The following is an 18306-nucleotide window of genomic DNA, read 5'->3' as shown; positions in this document are numbered from 1 at the left end:
GCAGTACATGGCACCGCTCCCCTGTAAACTGCAGCTCGCATATCAGAGTTTTAAAGGACAAACTGCAGCTTTTACCCAGAGGGGGGAAAGAACTGCTACTTCTAAATTAATATGAACTCCTCTATAAACAAACACATGCTGTCACTATAAAGGAGCAGGTGAAGTCCATCTGTTTCCTAAGCAGTTTAAGGCACTGTTATTGACCTATTAAAGAAGCTGTTGTTTTTGTTACCAGTAACTACATAAAATTTTAATATGCAAGTCATGAGGTAAATATACAGCACTGGAAGACATGGCATCTAGGCCTGAAGAGCCATGGGATTTAATTCACCTTTACAAATGACATTCACCAGTCAGATTCGCTGCAGTGGGAAGACAGATAATGACCTCTTGAGTCAAGAAAATATCAATACTCCAGACTAGTTTGCCTGTATGGAAGAACTTTCAACACTACAAAATAAATTAACCTTCTCATTGTCCCCACAACTTGTCCAGTCTAATGTGTACTTAAAGAAGACTGGGAATCACACGAATGAGAATTTTACTCCATGCAAAAGGGCATGCCAGTGGCAAAGAATATCTAGGGTTATATACTAATGTTCACAGTTGACTGCAGCCCGAAGTTGCATGTTGCTATTATCGGCAAGAGAGACCACAAAATGCATTTGACATGTTCTAAATACAGCTGAAGTCTCAGCTGAAGACTGGCACTCTCAAAAACAAATCACACCACACATCTCTACTGAAGTCACATTCTGTCCTGTGAAGAGATGACTTCTTGCCCTGTATCCCAGCACTGACAAGGCTATGTAAATAAGGACTAAAAGGCAAAGTTTCATATTAAGGGTAAGACAGGTCCAGCTTCAAGACAAGAAATGGCAAATCAAGTTTGTAAAATATTTAATAGAGCGGTTTCCCAGCAGACTCCTGACCAGAATCATAACCAGACTTCTAAAAAGTATATATATTTTTAGATCTGAAAATTTGTCTTTATTTTTTACAAAATGGATTCCAGGAAGTTTAAAAGGCAATATCATAGAGGACTTGGGCGCCGAAATCAGGTGTAGTCATTCAAAGCACTCAAGTAGGAATATGGTAATATAAATATTTGAAAAGCATCTTTTATCATAAATGTTCGAAACAAAATGTGTAACTCATTCCAAACTAAAAATTGAGCTTTATAGCACGTATTTCCCTGAACAGAAAAAAATAAGTAACTTTTGAAATATTTCTAAAGGCCTGAAAGCTTTTTCCTCGGTTAGTTACATTAGAAGACTTGCCTTTGATTAAATTCCTTCCTTTCCAAATACGGAAAGTATTACATCAGTCCACTGTTAAAACAGACAATATGTTGCAAATTAATTCTGGTATAGTATGTTCCAACAAAGCCTAGAGTATAAAGGTGCTGAGGTGGCTTTGAGTTTAGTAGTCATCTCCTCTGCTGACAACCTCCTTGCACGTTGGGCGCAACAGTATAGTATGCTCAAACTGTGCTGTGTATGAGCCTTTGATGTCGCATAAGGGAGGATATGGATCCACTATACCCAAGTCGCACAGGTTCTTCAATGCCATTAGGTATTTACTCTCTCCCAGGCGATCTAGCCATCTGCGGCAGAAGGCAAGAGTGCCAAAGTTTTCATTGATAACATTTAGCAAGTGTTTTGCTCTTGGAAGCCTGCAGAAAAAAGAAGAACGTGTTTGAGAAAGAGGTATCGCCAGCAAGCATTCACTACAGAAATAAAACACACCAATTAAGAAAAAGGTTAGATTTCAAGGTCTTTCAAGACATCCTGGGATGTCTTTCTACGCCAATCAGGTGTTCCGTTCACAAAAGCAAGCGCATTTTCCTCCTGCAAAAAGGTACCCTTCAAAACAAATCTGAATGCTGCCAAACACACTGGCCATCCATTTCAAATAGGGGAAGTTAGATTGTGAACGTATCTGCATCTAACTACGCAAGCAAAACTAAACGCAGTGACAGGAATCATTCTCTTAAATAATAAAAGGACGATTCATTTTATAAAGAAAACCACAATTCTTCCTGATCCAAAGTGGTTAATAAGCTGAACTAATTTAGGCGTAAGCTTGTTGGCTTAAAACTCCAAAGTTTTACTTCTGAAGTCAAATACTTGGTAAGCTTTTTATTCATCCTTCTTACAATACGTAAGCATAAAAATTAGAGACTTATAGATCTGCTAAGAAATAAACTTATTTCCAAATATAAGCAGTTCCTTTCCAACCCTTAGGCTAATTCTCCACCCCCTTGCCTTTTTCATATTACTAGATCATTCTGTGGAGACAAAGTAGAACTATCTGGAAAGGCATGTCTGCCTGCTATGTTTCTAACCATAATAGCCTTCACTTCAGAAAATATGTTGCACTCCTAGAAATGCCAAAATGCAATCCCAGTGAAAACCAAAAATTAATAAATCGATTTCATTTTATAGCAATATGCTGAAACAAGAACTTAAACCCCACAAAATATCTATATACACAAAACAGATGACATGAATAGCTTTATACATTTAATATAAATACTAATATACAAACATAATCTATATATTATTATAAAAAATTACTAATGATAGGAAGATTGTTAAAAAACAATCTAGATTTCTGAAGACATATTTTGTCCATTTCCAGATTCTTTGGAATAATCCCATATTGTTCCAGATTTACAATCAGAGCACATTTCATAACAAGAACATTGCTAACACCACCCTTTGAGTCCTCTGACAGCCTTATTAATTAGTGAAGAACCTGTATTGTATCAAATTTGAACTCTAAAAGGACGGTAGCTCTAGCACAATATACCGACAAAAAAAAAATCAAAATCCAACCTTATTGGCACATGCCCAACATCAAAGTTCTTCATATAATGAGAACACTCCATATCATCATGAACAACACCTTTTCCTGTGCTACCGAAGGTTTCTATAGCATATACTTCACCTTCCTAAGGAGAGAAAAAAAGGGAACATGTTGCAATATGAAAATAAATGACATTGGGCCATTCTGATATAACGATCTCAGTATAACAACTTCTGAATACAAGTAATTAAATGTGAATAGATTCAATCACCAAATCAATGCAGAGAAAAATTCAATATGGAGATTTCACACAGTAAAGTTACAGACATCTCCAAATCATCAGCTATTTATGTTAGTACCACTTTATTTGTTTCAAGCCATAAATATCAGCATGTTTCTAGTCAAAATTTCTCAAAGTCATTGCAGTTAAAACATTGTCAAAGCATACATCTAACATAGCTAAGAAACTACATTCTGCTGCAAAACATTTGCTAACTGGAAGTAATTCTCCTTTGCTAGTCAGATAGAAGTCCTAGGAAATTTATAGTTTAGACATAGCAAATAGATGTTGATTACAGAGACTTACTGCACTGAAGAACTTTCTGCCCAATTTCTGCAAGAATTTTCTGGTAACAGCTGCTAGTATAAACCCTTAACCTGCTCATTTCCACTCCACAAGATGAATTTCTTCAAGAAATGAAGGTGATATATATCTGCAAGGGCATTATCAAAATTCTAGCCAAGAACATACTGAAATGCCATTATATAAACTCATTTCTGCCAAGTGCATTCACATCTCCTTAATGGTAGGACTGTGAAAGGGACTTAACAAGATAGGGCATCAAACATCAACGGACAGCGGGAGCTGGGTTTTTCAGTTTATTAAGCTACTTTGAAAGTCACAACCCAAAAATAAGAAGCCACATGAAAAGCAGTAACACAGGCTTCAAATTCAAGACAAACTCTTAAAGATACCCCTGAATATTAAACTGATTTCATTTAAAAAAGACAAAACACAAAACCACAAAAACCCCCACACAATGCCACAAAAAAATTCACTTTACACCCACTTTTTCAGAATAAGGATCGTCAGAGGCTGTATTTCAGTCATAAAAACTCAGTGGATTGCAGTTCGATACTATAATTAGCACAGTACAGTAAGAGCTTGGCTATGCTCCACATTCTTCATTGGCAAAACTCACTGTCTTTAACGATGTAGGATTGTGTCCTAAGTAACCTACAGAAGCTGAAGAAATTAAAAAATGTCTTCTCCCCAGTGGATATTCAGTTAAAACAATCTCAAAGCTCTGAAATCTTTAAGTAAGATTTGCTTAAAGAACACAAGTTTTATGCTAGTAATATACTGATGATGGATGATATACAAGTCCTAACCATTCACTAAGCCAAAACAAGAGCACACGAGCTTTTTCTACCTTCCTTTTCCAATACTCTTTAATCCCTTTGCATACTCCTGTAGATAAATGATAGTTAAAACTTTGTTTTTTTGCTCACATCGTTAACAAGGTGATCAACAATTATGATACAAGTTTTGGGTGATGAGAGTGAGCCTACCTCAAAATACAATCCTGTCCAAACCACACCTGCCCCTATTCAGCTCTTAGAAGTCTTATTAACTCTTACTAGTTACTTATTTACGCTTGCTAGTGATCAGTGCTGATCAGTGATCAGGCTTAGAATGAAATTAAAAGCTTCTTATGTCATTACCAATCTTTTAAATAAGCCTTCTTATCTTGTTAGAACACAAGCTTACATAAAAATGGTGGCTAAATCTCAGGTTACATATTTTAATACTGCCTTTCCGACTGGTATAGTTTGCCACATGTACAACAATTTCTCTTCCCCTGCTCCAAAACACTATTCAAACACCACCTTTCACCTGAATCTCACATTAACTAGAAATATGCTTAATTATTTTGTATCTGCAAAGAAAAACTGCACTGGAAGCTTTTCAAGAAAGATGTCATGTCCAACTGTACTAGCAAGAAGTCATCCAAAGCTACAACACTACAGAAGTATTTCTCAAGAATTACCTGAGCAAGAGAAGATTGTTATTTTCTCTTTTTAATTACAGAGTGAACAAACAAGGAAAGTGTCAATGACTGGCAAGTCCAAACACCTTTCAGGAAAACTCTGGTCCCTCAAGTTCACCCCAAAATCTGAATTCCTGTCCTTTTCCCTGCTCCTAAGTGCAACATTCCAACACTGCATTTAAGTAACGTATACACATTGAGAAATAAATACACAGAAGTTTCTATAAGCATCACTAAGGCCATTCAGATTTCAACGGGGGTTTTTTTGTTGTTTAGTGGGTTTGGGTTTGTTTGGTTTTTTGGTTGGTTTTTGTTGGGTTTTTTTTTGTTTTTTTTTTTTTAAATAGCAGGGTTCCAAGGCTTCAATTTCAGAAAGCGTTAGATACCAGAACACTCCAGGGCTAAATGGAGAAGCCAAGGAGATGAAACAAGAGTGATCACTCCTTTACAGGAACAAAGTACAGCAAAGTTTTTCCTCTGCTGCTACTATCCACCAGGATCACAAATACTACACATTAGGACCGCACAGGAAATACTATCCTTGCAGCGATAGTTGGGGAAACTTAACAGAAAGGTTTAAGAACTCCATTTACCTCCATTCTTGTGGCTTCTCCTCCTTTCACAATGGGCACCGTTTTTCCAGCGTGTATCCTATATGGCCCAATTGAGTGTCCATTCAAATTGCGAATTGGTTTCACTTTTGAAGAAAACATTAATATTACAGGCAATTTCCTAACATGTTAAACCCTTTAAAGCAATTTGGTTTGTTAGCTCCTACTGAAAGTACAATAGTGACTACTCATAGTGCAGAAGAACTAAACACAAAACTATCCACACATCTTGTACGAGTTCCAGCCAAGACACAAGTTAGTTTTGCATGCTATATCAAAACTTCATTATTAAAGACTAGCAACTCCAACAGTAACAAAAGTTTATTAACAAAGCCAAACAGCAGGTATCAAATCATTTGTACATTTTGAAACAGTTGTTCAGCCTTCATCTTATCTGTTAAAAATACAATACTTGGAAGGATAAACCAAGAACATTCCTCCAGAGGAATGGCAAGCCAGCCAGAAACACATATTTATGCAAGTCACTCATACCATACTTCTAGTACAGAGGTCTTTTCAATAGAATACAAATAAATCAATATTTGTACAAATATATATACTCTAAGAGCACCTATCCTTATATAAAGACAAGAACTTGCCTTGGTATGTTTTGCCATCAATTTCAACCTCGTAAGACTCCATAACTTCTTGTATGGCCTCCCCTACATCACAGAGACGTACATCTATTCCAGCACACTGAAAATAAAGTGCAAATATAAATGGAAAATAATTGCAAAGATTACTGTAAAAGACTTGGTAAATGACTTACATAATGATCGTACCTTTATTCCAGTATTTGTGGCATCCTTTACAGCTTGTAATAGTCTGTCATATTTTGGATTGAATGTGACTGTAAAAGCACAGTCAATAATACGACCTGAAATCAGCAGAAGTTAATTAGCTTCATAGTCTTTGCACTGAAGAATGTTCTCAAAGTTTTAATTCACAAATAAAAACTAACCACTAATATGTGTCCCAAAATCTATTTTGCAAATATCATCATACTGCAGGACTGTTGGATCTCCAGCATTGGGAGTGTAGTGGGCGGCACAATTATTCAGAGAGCACCCAGTAGGAAATGCAAGACCTGCATTTAAACCATTTTCCTTTATCAGCTTACGTGAGCAGTCTTCTAGTTTTTCACTAAAAGGCAGAGGGGAGGGAGAAGAAAAAAAGAACATAACAGTTGTCATTAATATTTCTTATGTTGACTTCAAATAAATCAATGCAAGAACAAAACCTCAGAAAAATATTCAAGTGAATGTTTTAATTTGAAATCTTAAACTACTTGTATGCTAACTAGAAGGAGACCCTAGACTGGAAAACGTAAGTACAACATAATATTCTTCAGTTCTTGGTGTTGTTTCTTCTACTCTTTCTCAGGCAAAATTGAGTACTTCACTAGTGTTTTTACTCTAAGTGTAAAATATCCATCCTTTACAAGCTACATTTAACCCATTCTTCCTGAGCAGCAGAGGTTATACAACTAAAGTTTAGGCAAATTAAATGCATTTTTTCAATTACTGGGATTTAAAAGGAAAAAAAAAAAAAAGAAAAAAGGCAATAGTATAGTCCTCTCATTTATTAAAAAAAATTCTAATTAAAGAAGGATAATATTTTTTTTTTTAATTTAAGCGATAACTGTGATAAAATAAAACCTTATGAGACTAGCATTTGTTCTTGTTTTTTGTCTACTCTCGAGCTGTTAGCTACTGGAAAGCTACAGATAGATGTCCACCAGTGCATACTCCTATAGTGGCAGTGAGTGATGTAAACTGCAGCTCACATCAGTGCACCATACTCTGTTTTTATTTAAGAAAGCTATTCACTCAGAGCAATCTGGAAAAAGAAGAGAGCTTATTTTAATAGACAAGTCCCCATAGCCTGAGGTACTTTAGGAAGAAAAGCAATAATTTTCTCAAAACAACTTATAACAGTCAAACTGTCATAATTCAATATGACAGATTTGTTTCAGCCAGACTAGTGATTATTAAGGCAGCTGTCTTTCTTCCACTTCCCCTGATGGCATATTATTTCTTTCCGTTATCCTCGCACAATTACCTTGGGGATCAGCTCTGATTAGCTTTCTTACTATCCTACTCTTGTCACAGTCCTCAGTCATATCAGGCTGAAAGCGCCTGATTTTGGAAGCTAAACTGTCCTGGATCAGTGCAGTACTTGGACAGCAGACATTTCGTCTATATAAACTGAAGGACAGAAAAAGGAATAGTTGGAAGAGTCAAGAGAATCAGTCCAGGCTAATTATTTCTTTAAACTTTACCTTAATCAAACTCATGTTTATCTTAAGAAATAACTGAGCAAATGGATTATCAACTGAGAACACCACAAAGAAACACTGTGTTTCTCCAGAAACATCAGTCAGTGAAGACTAAATATAGACAAAATCTTTCTGCCCTGGACTGAGTACACAGCCATGCTGTTTTTATGCCTCTTCGCCCACTCCCAGCCTCAGACTGCACCTGCATTGCTTATCCACATAGCATTTCACTGACAATTCTTGCAAAAGCCAGGATGTTTACTACCGCTATTGCTGCTTCTCTAAGCACTGCTTGCAGAACTTACGTGCAAGAGTAGCCAGGGCACAGAACATTAAAATCAAGCATGTGCTCAAAATAAGTGAGCAGAACTGAAAGCTTAGTTTGAAATTCACTATGATCCCAGGCCCTGTAAAGCTGCATAAGCTAAGAATATGTTGTAAGAGGAAACTTAAAGGAAATAATTGGGGATATTAGTTGTATACTTCAAACAGAAATCCCAACACTCGTGACACAATCAATTAAGCACACAAAATTGAGACTAAATCCCTCCCCCTCTGGAGAAAGAAGAAAAATCTACAGCAGAGGTCTTTGAGAAGATCTGCGTCCTCACCAGATTTCTATCATTGTCATTCCAGGTTTTATCCAGCTCATAACGTATTTCCTCACTTGTCTGTGTGCCTCTGCAGCCTCCCGAAAATCATTCCAGATTTCCTCACTGGCTTGGTCTAGTGCTTTCTTTTCTTCACTAGTTGTTCTCCAAGCAGCAGTTCGCCTTCAAAATAAAGGATGTCATGAAAAATTACTATAAACACAGTAGTCATTACAATTTCTGTCTAAAGCCTGCAAAGTGTTTATTAACCAGTCAGGCCTACATTTCCCTGTGCAACAGAAATGATCCTGACTTATAAAATTTTCAGAATAAAGGAAGCCTATAAAAATATATCAGCACCACAGACTGGCACCTGTGAAAGGCAGTAACATTGCAGCAAAAAAAAAAAAAAAATTATGTATACGTAGAAATTTAACTCAGTTAGACCATGAACCATATTATTCCTTTTACATTTTCAAAAGCCTTACCTCCCAACCCTCCCAAAAGCCCAGAGAAGCAGTGTGCTTGCAGGATGCATAATACTTTTCAAAAAAACAGAACAGGCATATAAAATTCATATCAATGCCTGCAATTCCACCTTGAGTTTAGCAGGGCAACATGCTCTGCTCATGCAAAGAGTTTATTTTTTGCACAATCTTACTTATTCAGACAGTGCTCTTCCTGTAGAGAGATGAATCTCAGCACTGTAGTATAGCTACTTGGCCCAGAAACTGTTACTGACAGAGACAATAAGCTCCTTCAAAATTTAAGAGCTTGCAGTTCCAGTATTACTTGTGCTCATCCTCAGAATATTTAGGTAATAACACCTAGCACAGTGTATAGTAACTATGACACATGCCAGGAAGTTACTTTCTGAATTTGCTGGATGGTGAATTAACATTTGTTCCAGGAGAATACTACTCACTTTGACTCTTCGGTAGGTTCATAGAACAAATACAAGAATAATTTTCAATACAAGACTAAATATAAGATTAGTTTTGAATATATTTTTTATTATGCAAGAAACCATACAACTAAGGTTCCAAGAAAGCAAACAAACAAACAAAAAAGTAATTTAAGCACTCCAGCAACTGTCAGAACTTAACTAAAAGACTAAAAGATTTAACTCTCCTGACTACAAAGTAGAGATACCCTTCAAACGGTGAAGCTGGAGCCCTGTAATGATGCAAAAAACTCTAGCGATAACTCAAAGAACTCTGTACATGCTATGCAGGGCAAATACTACTAAAAACAATACATAGCTGCACATCCTGGTAGGTGGGTCATAAAAGAAAAGGGATGATGGACAAGATGGACCAAAGATGCTGAACTACACCAAAGCTTCCAAATTTAGAAATTAACTTTTACCTTTATGTACATGAGCTGATTGTAAGCAAACAACTGAATATGCAGAGTGAAAGGATTACTTTTTGAAATCTAACAGTGTAGCTACTTACCTGTTTCACAGGCATGTAACTTGGCTCCACTCTAAGAGCTTCCTTCACAGCCAAAAAACAGGTATGAGTGAGCCAAGAAACTATGCCCTGCAATTTTGCTGTATTTTGAACTGAGTATTTATACAGTGTTAAGAGGCCTGCAATCCTAAAGCAAAGTTGACAAGATAAAGAAGGATAACAGGCTATTCCATAAAATTTTTCTCAGGATGACCAGAGGATCCAAGTATTTTGAGACCCTTTTGCTTGTTTCCCTTGAACTTCCTGCTCCTTTTCAGATAAAGTAACAACAGTGCAAAGGAGAAATCCCATGCTTACTCTTCTGAGCAGTTTTCTCACTCCAATAGCAAGCATCACACATACTACTCTTAGAATTTGCCTTAACACTGGTAAATTCCACCAAAAAAAAAAAGCAACAAGCTGCAACACTGGAGTCTTCTTACTGCACTTGGAAATTGGACTACTGCCAGCACAGTAGTCATGGAACAAGAAGATAGAAAAGGTGTACTGCATAAAAACAGTGGGGAGAGTGACTTGAGAATCCTTTCAGACTGCTCTGGATTCCAGCAGGGAATACCCTCCGGTAGCAAGAGCTGCCGACAGAGTCTGGGCAGCTGCTCTGCCATCAGTCACGGACTTAAGTGCAAACTCCAGCAAACTGGCAGAAAGCCAACCTCACTGTACCCTACTGTACTTCAGCATATAGTCACTCCATGCAAAACAACTGGGGGACAAAATAGCCTCTACATTTAAAAATACTGTATCAGACCCAAAGCATTTTGCTGCCAAAGCTGCACCGCTGCCAGCTGGGATCTCCGGAAACGAGGTGACAAGAAATCCTGCTTGGGCCTAAACACTTCAGGACATGTGAAAAATCAATTGATCAGATAAAGGTCTCACACCAAACATCAGGTCCTCTGACAGGCAGATGGGCTAGCAAGCTTTTCTGAAGACAGTTTCCTAATGTGCTGGCTACCACATAAATCAGCTTAAGAAGTTCACCTCTTGCTCCAAGCCACTTGTTCCCATCTTTTCACTCCAGTTCACAGCCCCAGTTTTCACTAGTACAAATCTTTACAGGATTGTGCTGTAAACTAGATTTTAGTGATCAAAGATAAGAATTCCAGAAAATAACTCCCCCAGATTATTTTAACCCAGATAAAAGCACAAGGGCAGAAACAAGCAGGTAGGGACAAGAATTCCTTAATCCCACTTTAACAAAATCAGTGTATCATGAAATATCGCTTATAGTTTTTCTGCCCTCCCTGTTGCATCATTTCAAATTCAGGTGTCTTCAACAAAAAAGGCAAGCCTTCAAACACAACTAAATACACGAGATATACAGACGAACAGCTTTGATATTTTTATAAGAACTGATTCGCTGCAATTTTTTCCCCTGAAAATTGAATGACACCCACTTCCAGTTCAACTTCCTGCACAAAACACACAATTCCAGGTTGATGAGAGATAACTTTAGAAAGCATGTGCATTAAGAGTTAAGATTAGAAGTGCAACTCTTTAAAAAAAAAAAAAAAATAAATCAAAGACCTACTGACCTCAGCACGAATAAGAGAAGCGGCACAAAAACGCTTCACCAATATATAAAATGAAACTATTATTTGGAATAGGAAATATCCAAGCGTTCATGTCAGCTACTAATTTAAGTAGCTGCTTATGTTATGAAATGCGAAAATAAAGCACTAAATCCCACGTGAGAAAACTCAGTGTATCATGAAATATCGCTTAGAGTTTTTCTGCCCTCCCTGTTGCATCATTTCAAATTCAGGTGTCTTCAACAAAAAACACAAGCCTTAAAACACAACTAAATACACGAGATATACAAGCTTTGAGCTTTGATATTTTTATAAGAACTGATTCGCTGCAATTTTGAAAATTGAATGACACCCACTTCCAGTTCAACTTCCTGCACAAAACACAAATTCCAGGTTTGATGAGAGATAACTTTAGAAAGCATGTGCATTAAGAGTTAAGATTAGAAGTGCAACTCTTTAAAAAAAAAAAAAAAATAAATCAAAGACCTACTGACCTCAGCACGAATAAGAGAAGCGGCACAAAAACGCTTCACCAATATATAAAATGAAACTATTATTTGGAATAGGAAATATCCAAGCGTTCATGTCAGCTACTAATTTAAGTAGCTGCTTATGTTATGAAATGCGAAAATAGCATCATAAGAGTTAATATTTTAAATTAGGAACAAAACTAAGCATGTAGTTTCTTTATATAATTTGTTTAAGCAAATATTTCAGGTTCCTTAGAAGAGTATATTCTTCCATAGCAGAACATTCTTGGTACAGAAAAGATGCCCCACTTAAATCCTGTTAGAAAAGGTGGTTTGGTTTTGTTGTTTTGTGGGGTTTGTTTCCCCTTCCAAATAAATAGTAGCAAACCCAGAGTAAAACATTTAATCTTCAATAGCTGGATACGTAACAGAGGTGTAAAAATAGTGTGTCATTTGTTAATGAACTACGAACATGCTTAAGATATTTATAATCTGATTTCCTGAATTGCTTAAATGATGTCCTGAACATGACATATGCATATACAGACAAACACTTAACTCTTAAGCATGAAAGAATCACTCCTGCATCAGCCCATCAGGACTACCCTGTGAGAGTCCTTCATTAGCATGCTAATATTGTGCATACAAACAAGGCAGTCATTTATAAATAAATATGATCAAACTGTAGTCCTTAAAAAGAAGAAAAGGCTTCCTCAAAACCAAATTTTAATCTCTCAAAAATGAAACTAAATTATCTGTGAATATGGGAACACAATTTATAGGATGTACTAGACGCTTAACTATGTTGCTTACACTCTGAGAAACAGGCATTGACTTTAAACAACTAATAAAAGTTTCAAAGTAATTTGATTCTGGAAAAAAAGTAATTGAAAGCTAAACAATGCTTTCAGAAATATAAATATCTACTTCCCCCCCCGCTTTGGTTTAAACTTTTTTTTTTCCAGAGTTTTGATTCAAAACTTCCTGGGAAGTTTTCAGTAATACTTGTTTTTTTCATTCAGATTTTCATGCAGTTCAAGCTAATTCCATGCCACACCCCTCACCCCAAGTAAAACATGATGTTCCACTACACATCATGTAAGAAAAAAATCAGGAAACTCAGCCAAGCCGGTATATCCTAGTTCTTAAGAAAGCATAAGGAAATAGTAGTACACAATGAAAACATAAGGATGCAGATGTCTGTTCAAGAAAACCACTAGAAGCTGTTGCTCGTTTAGTAAAATTGCGTATTATTCCCACGTCACTATGAATTATAAAAAACAGTTTAGGTTATTATAACTATATATTCATACAAACAGAGAGAAGCAAAGTGCAGAATATACCACTTAGACTTTTAAATTAAACTGTCTCATACTCTGAGATTGACATGTTTCTACCAAAAAATAAATAAGAATAACAAGAAGTTGACATCTAGATGCCACCAAAACTGCTGCATAACAGTGTCTCATGTCCCTAAATTTTAAACCTTCATTCAGTTCTAATTCAGGGGGTTTTTTTGTTTGGTTTTTTTTGTTTGGTTTTGTTTTTTTACAAGCTGCCTACTGAAATCCTGTTGGTCCCCTGCGTCTCAAGGTCCCCTACCTCATGGCAATTCTGCTCATACAGGCTACACCTTAACTAAAAGTGTAGGGAAGGAGGAACATTTATAGCCTGAAGACTTCTATTCATTAAGTTCTTAGATGATCCAGTTTTAATAAAAAAAAAAAAAAAAAAAAAGGAAAAGTACATTACAGCATTTATTTTTTAAGCTTAAAACACTCACCCATCTTGTGTTGGTGGGTATTCACATTCTTCTCCCTTCGGGAATATGTAGCTAGGAAATAGATCACATATTGGAATAGAAGGTGGATCTGTCTGGACCTTAGCTGTTGAGTATAATTTAAGAAAGTTTTACATATGGTACACTGGAAATACTAAGTATCTTATTTCAACCATAAAAGTTAAACAGCACAAGTTATTTAAGATCCCCTTACTAGAATTTGGGCTTCTACCAAGACAACATCCTATCACAATGCCCTCAAATGACTTTATTTGGCCAATGCTCAAGGTGGCATTCAGGGATACCAGAAAGAAGAAGAGTCAGCCAGACTTAGCCTACAAACCCAAACTGCACGCCAAAATTTGTTTCAACTGCCAAGAACAGCACTTACACATGCTTATACCAAACATTCATGCAGTCTATCTTTACTTTTGTGCTTGATACCTACGTCCTTTCTTCTTTTTCTTCTTCTTCTTCTTTTTCCCTGTTGCTCCATCTCCTTCACCCTCTCCATCTACAGGAAAGAAAAGTGCTCAGGTGAACATAAAATAACCTTAAAGAACCAAATAATTTTGAACAAGACACAAAACCATCTGGACTATCTGGAAACACTTCTTTCACAACAGAACTTAATGGATTAAAAGACAGCTAGAAGCTGCCACGAAACCATTAGCATTTGCAGTCGCTACACCAAACACAGACCTAAGAAAATACTTTCTAAAGTTGATGACTTAAACATATCACCAAATGGAGAAAAAAAGCAGCTCAGGGAAAGAGTTTTCAGAAAGTCCTACTCCAAATTCCTCTATTCTCAATTCACCCAAAAAGATGCCTGGGGTTGGGGGAGGGCGTGAGAGAGAACTGTATTAGACGCAACAGCTAACAAAAAGCTAGAAACTACTGCTTCAAACCATCTTCTGATGCTTCAGCTAAAGGAACTTAATGCATCTGGAAAGATAAAAAACCCAAACAAGTAAAGATGACAGCATTTAGGTCAGGACAAGTTTAATCTGGAGACAACAGGGAAAGTCACAACCAGCACTGAGCAAAACCACTGCGTGTGGGAAGTACCAGTGGGAGGTTTTCAGAGAGCACAGCATGTAAGCACCAAGAATCGGCCACACCATGTTGAAGTCACATTTGGGAGTTGACAGTAACCCCATGGACTTCACGTGTGGCTACATTTAATGCTTAGTTACTTCATACACAATGAAGTATTTATCTAATGCGATACCATCTAACTAAACCTTCTGGACCTAACCACAAGTTCATTTAAAAATGGGTAAGTACTAGTCATCTACATTTAGAACATTTATTTTTATCCAAAGTGAAAAGTAAAATTGAAAGAACTTTTAGAATCAAGTCAAAGCACTGCCATTTTGAATGCATTTATACAGAAACTTGTATTTGCTCATTTATTTAAAACCAAAACCAAACCACAACACTGACCAGTTGTTCCAGTCACTAGATTTCAAGCCTCTCATGATGGTCAGCGTCATCCCCATTTTTATGTCGTAGTGACTGCTATAATCCTGCAGCTGGGGCAAATTTCAGTAGTGTGTCACCCCTGCCCCTCCCCAGCTCATTTTGGCATTAAGTATCTTATTTTAATTTTTTGTAAAAAATTGCAAGTATAACTTGTACTACTAGTGTAACTACAACGTAGTCCAGCCTACCAGATTCTCCATTAATCCATATTTCATAGGCAGCCAAAAATCCTTAACAGTGCATATGAATTTCTTCAAAATGTGGTAACTTTGCGACATTTCTCTTGACCTTGAGCTGTGCTCAAACCACTCATCAAGAAATGAATTAGATGTGACTCCAGTTTGTTCACCAAGTGATTTTCGGATTTGTTTTATTAAAACGCTAGGCCTAAACTGCGAAAAAAGTACAGCATTTCTTAAATGTTGTCACGGTTGCTATCTGCTTATTGTGACTTTTTCATACATCACTGCACGTGAATATGCCAACTGCAAGCCAAACTAACCGGGCCTATGCTTTCACGTCCTTGAAGACTGCTGCAGACTAACTGTGCTGCCAGAAACATAACTACTGCATCTGACCAATACCCTGTTTGTCTTCAGGTTATTTAGCTGGTAATGAAAAAAATTTTCAGCAGAAAAGCAATTTAAGATCTTTGCAAAACTGAAGCCCAACCTTATGCCATTTTGGTATAGCTGTTTAATAACTTAGCCTAATATCATGCAAAAATATTATCTATCAGCATGTTTTAACACTGCAATGGAAATCTGAAGAAAACTTCCTAATCTCTCCCAGATTTCAAAAGGTACACAGTCTCATTTCTGAGGCCACTCAGTTATGGGCTTATCAAGGGGGGGGAAAAAAAAAAAGGGGGGTGTGTGTAGGTATTTTATTGGTTTTAATCTAATGCAGCACCATGTCTTAAGCAACACCTCTGAAACTACACAATTAAGATGGCAAGTGATGAGAACCCAGTATAAGCAAGAACACACAGTTGTCTTCAAAAAACTTAGAGCAATTTTTATTTTTCTGCAAAAATATTATTGTTTTTCCAAAAACACATCCAAGTCTGATATGTGGAAAAAAGGAAGATTATTATTTCAGTGATAGCACCACTTCATATTTTTTTTATACTTTCTAATACTGTAATACTAATTGCTAATACTGTAAAAAGCATAAAAGAACACAGCACTTGATCTGCAACTAACAATGTTATTTCTCCTGAGATGGAACTATAACTATTCTAATAATTTTCAAAGATTTTTTTTCACTGTATAAAAGTTTTCACTATCCTCCTCATACTTCTTATTTTAGTTGGCAAAGCACATATTGTATTAATGATCTTTCAACTCCATAACCTGAAATACACCGTAAAACAAATAATCCATCAGAATATACTTCTATGGAAAGTAACTGCATAAAAGTGGATGCTGTATATAGATTAATGATGTTCAAAGATCAATTTACTTGTAATTTTATATATCCCAGCACACTTATTTCATTTTTTTAAACTTCTGTATATACTTTACTAAATTAAATTCTGGAATGATGAATTCCAGCAATAGTCAACTAAGAAGATTTCTAAGCAGAACAGTAAGAACCATTTTAGGGTGCTGAACTAACTTTAAATGATAATTCACAAGAAGGAAACTAAATTACTAACTTAACAAATGTATTTTATTAAATGTCCATTTCTATAGAGAATCACTCATCAAAACAAAGGAAATACAGCATTTTTATCTGATATTCCTACAGAAAAGATGCATCCAGCCTGGATTTCAATACCGGACACTTCCAAGGCACTTGCTTAGAACATCAACTGCATAGCACAAGCAACAAGGTATATGCCTTGCTTGTGTATTAATCTCTCCCCAGTTCAGTTTTAATGAAAAATTAGGATTACAGATGAACAGGTTTCAAGTTACTGGTAAAGACTCTAAGACCTTCTATTAATTAAAATGCTCCCTTAAAATTTTCTCTGTATTTTTTGTTCTAAGCCAAGAATAAGAGACATAATTTGGAACATAAATTTATACTGACCACGGTAATGCAAGTGAGAATGATTTATAGTTTACCTTATCTTAAACTAAACATTTTCCTGCAGTAATAAGGTCCTTGAAAACAAGAAGCTTTAACAAAGCTGTTATCCCTGGTATTTTTTATATATATGGATGTGTGACAGCTAAACTGTTGCCAAAAAAGTGAAAAGTATATATAGTTGCATCTCAACTCTCCCAAGCAAAAAAAAACAACAAAAACCAACCAAACCCAAAAGGCATCTGTAAAGGTTTGTTAAAATGGGAGTCTAGGAAACAAGTTGAAACTGGAAATGTCAAGAGAAAAGATAAGTTACACTTGCCTTCATCATCATCATCTTTTTCTTTCTCCTCCAGTGCTTGTTTATCCAACTGTTTTGCTACATCATCAAGAGCACCTTCCATTTCTTTATCTGTTTCTTGTCCTGTTTGTAAAATTAAAGTATGGCTTACAGTAAAAGGACAGCTCCACGTTAGTAAACAACAGCCCCCAAAACTTTATAGAAATATTATGCGGTACTCATCCTACAGATACCAGAGCATGTGCTGCTTTTTATTTTTTTTTTAAAAGCAGACCCAATGTGTAAGATTGTAGGGCACTACAGTGACAGGTACTGCTATTGAAACTTGCGTTTAAAGGTAGCATTATCCAGACACTTCTGATTACTTTTTTTTTTGCCAGAATAACTAATTCTTCTTGCCACTGCAGCAGCCTGCTCTTGTGAGATAATATGGGCGTGAAGTAGATAATTATAAACGCACAGCATGATCATCACTAACTGCTAGCCTGCTAAAACAAACCCAAACCGTAGTTTCTTTACGTTATTTGCCCAGACTTGCTCTGGCTCTCTCAGAGAACTTGGGAGGTGTACAGAGACTCCATCATGCGGGATGACTTTTACAGCAGCAGTCTTACGCCTTTCCCCCCTCAGGGCATAGGAGGGGATGAGGGATGGGGTGGCTTCTCCTGCGCGCACCGGAGCAGGGAGGACTTCCCTCGGCCCAGCTTCCCTGGTGCCGAACGGCAGCAGCATCCTCCCAGCACCCGCCAGCCCCCTCCTCGCCGAGGGGATCCCCCTCAGCCCACACAGCCGCCACGGGCTGGGACAGCGGCCTCGGCGGCGCCCATCACCCTGCCCGCGCCCCGCGCGGCAGGACCCTTTAGCCACCCCCAGCCGCCCGCTGCC

The 18306-nt window shown here is 36.9% G+C and overlaps 1 protein-coding gene across 1 annotated transcript; it reads right to left on the bottom strand.

Moving 5' to 3' along the window:
* Positions 1-886: 886 nt before the first annotated feature.
* Positions 887-17545, bottom strand: METAP2 (methionyl aminopeptidase 2). Its single transcript, XM_019474037.1, has 10 exons — positions 17443-17545; positions 14047-14112; positions 13602-13704; positions 8363-8524; positions 6435-6616; positions 6256-6350; positions 6073-6169; positions 5456-5559; positions 2841-2956; positions 887-1675 (listed from the first exon to the last, which is right to left on the bottom strand). Exons 1-10 carry the CDS (start codon positions 17522-17524, stop codon positions 1423-1425), a joined length of 1260 nt encoding a protein of 419 aa, XP_019329582.1. The 5' UTR covers positions 17525-17545; the 3' UTR covers positions 887-1422.
* Between the last annotated feature and the right edge of the window lie 761 nt (positions 17546-18306).

The sequence above is a fragment of the Aptenodytes forsteri genome, unplaced genomic scaffold (genome assembly GCF_000699145.1).
Source record: "Aptenodytes forsteri isolate BGI_AS27 unplaced genomic scaffold, ASM69914v1 Scaffold360, whole genome shotgun sequence".
NCBI lineage: Eukaryota > Metazoa > Chordata > Aves > Sphenisciformes > Spheniscidae > Aptenodytes > Aptenodytes forsteri.
This window is presented reverse-complemented; position numbering and strand designations above follow the sequence as displayed.

Coding starts and splice junctions, on each gene's coding strand:
- METAP2 (XM_019474037.1), bottom strand. CDS start 17,524: ATGGAAGGTGCTCTTGATGATGTAGCAAAACAGTTGGATAAACAAGCA. Junction 6,351..6,434: donor TTTTGGGACACATATTAGTG/GTTAGTTTTTAT, acceptor TGCTGATTTCAG/GTCGTATTATTGACTGTGCT. Junction 5,560..6,072: donor TGATGGCAAAACATACCAAG/GCAAGTTCTTGT, acceptor TTTCTTCAAAAG/TGAAACCAATTCGCAATTTG.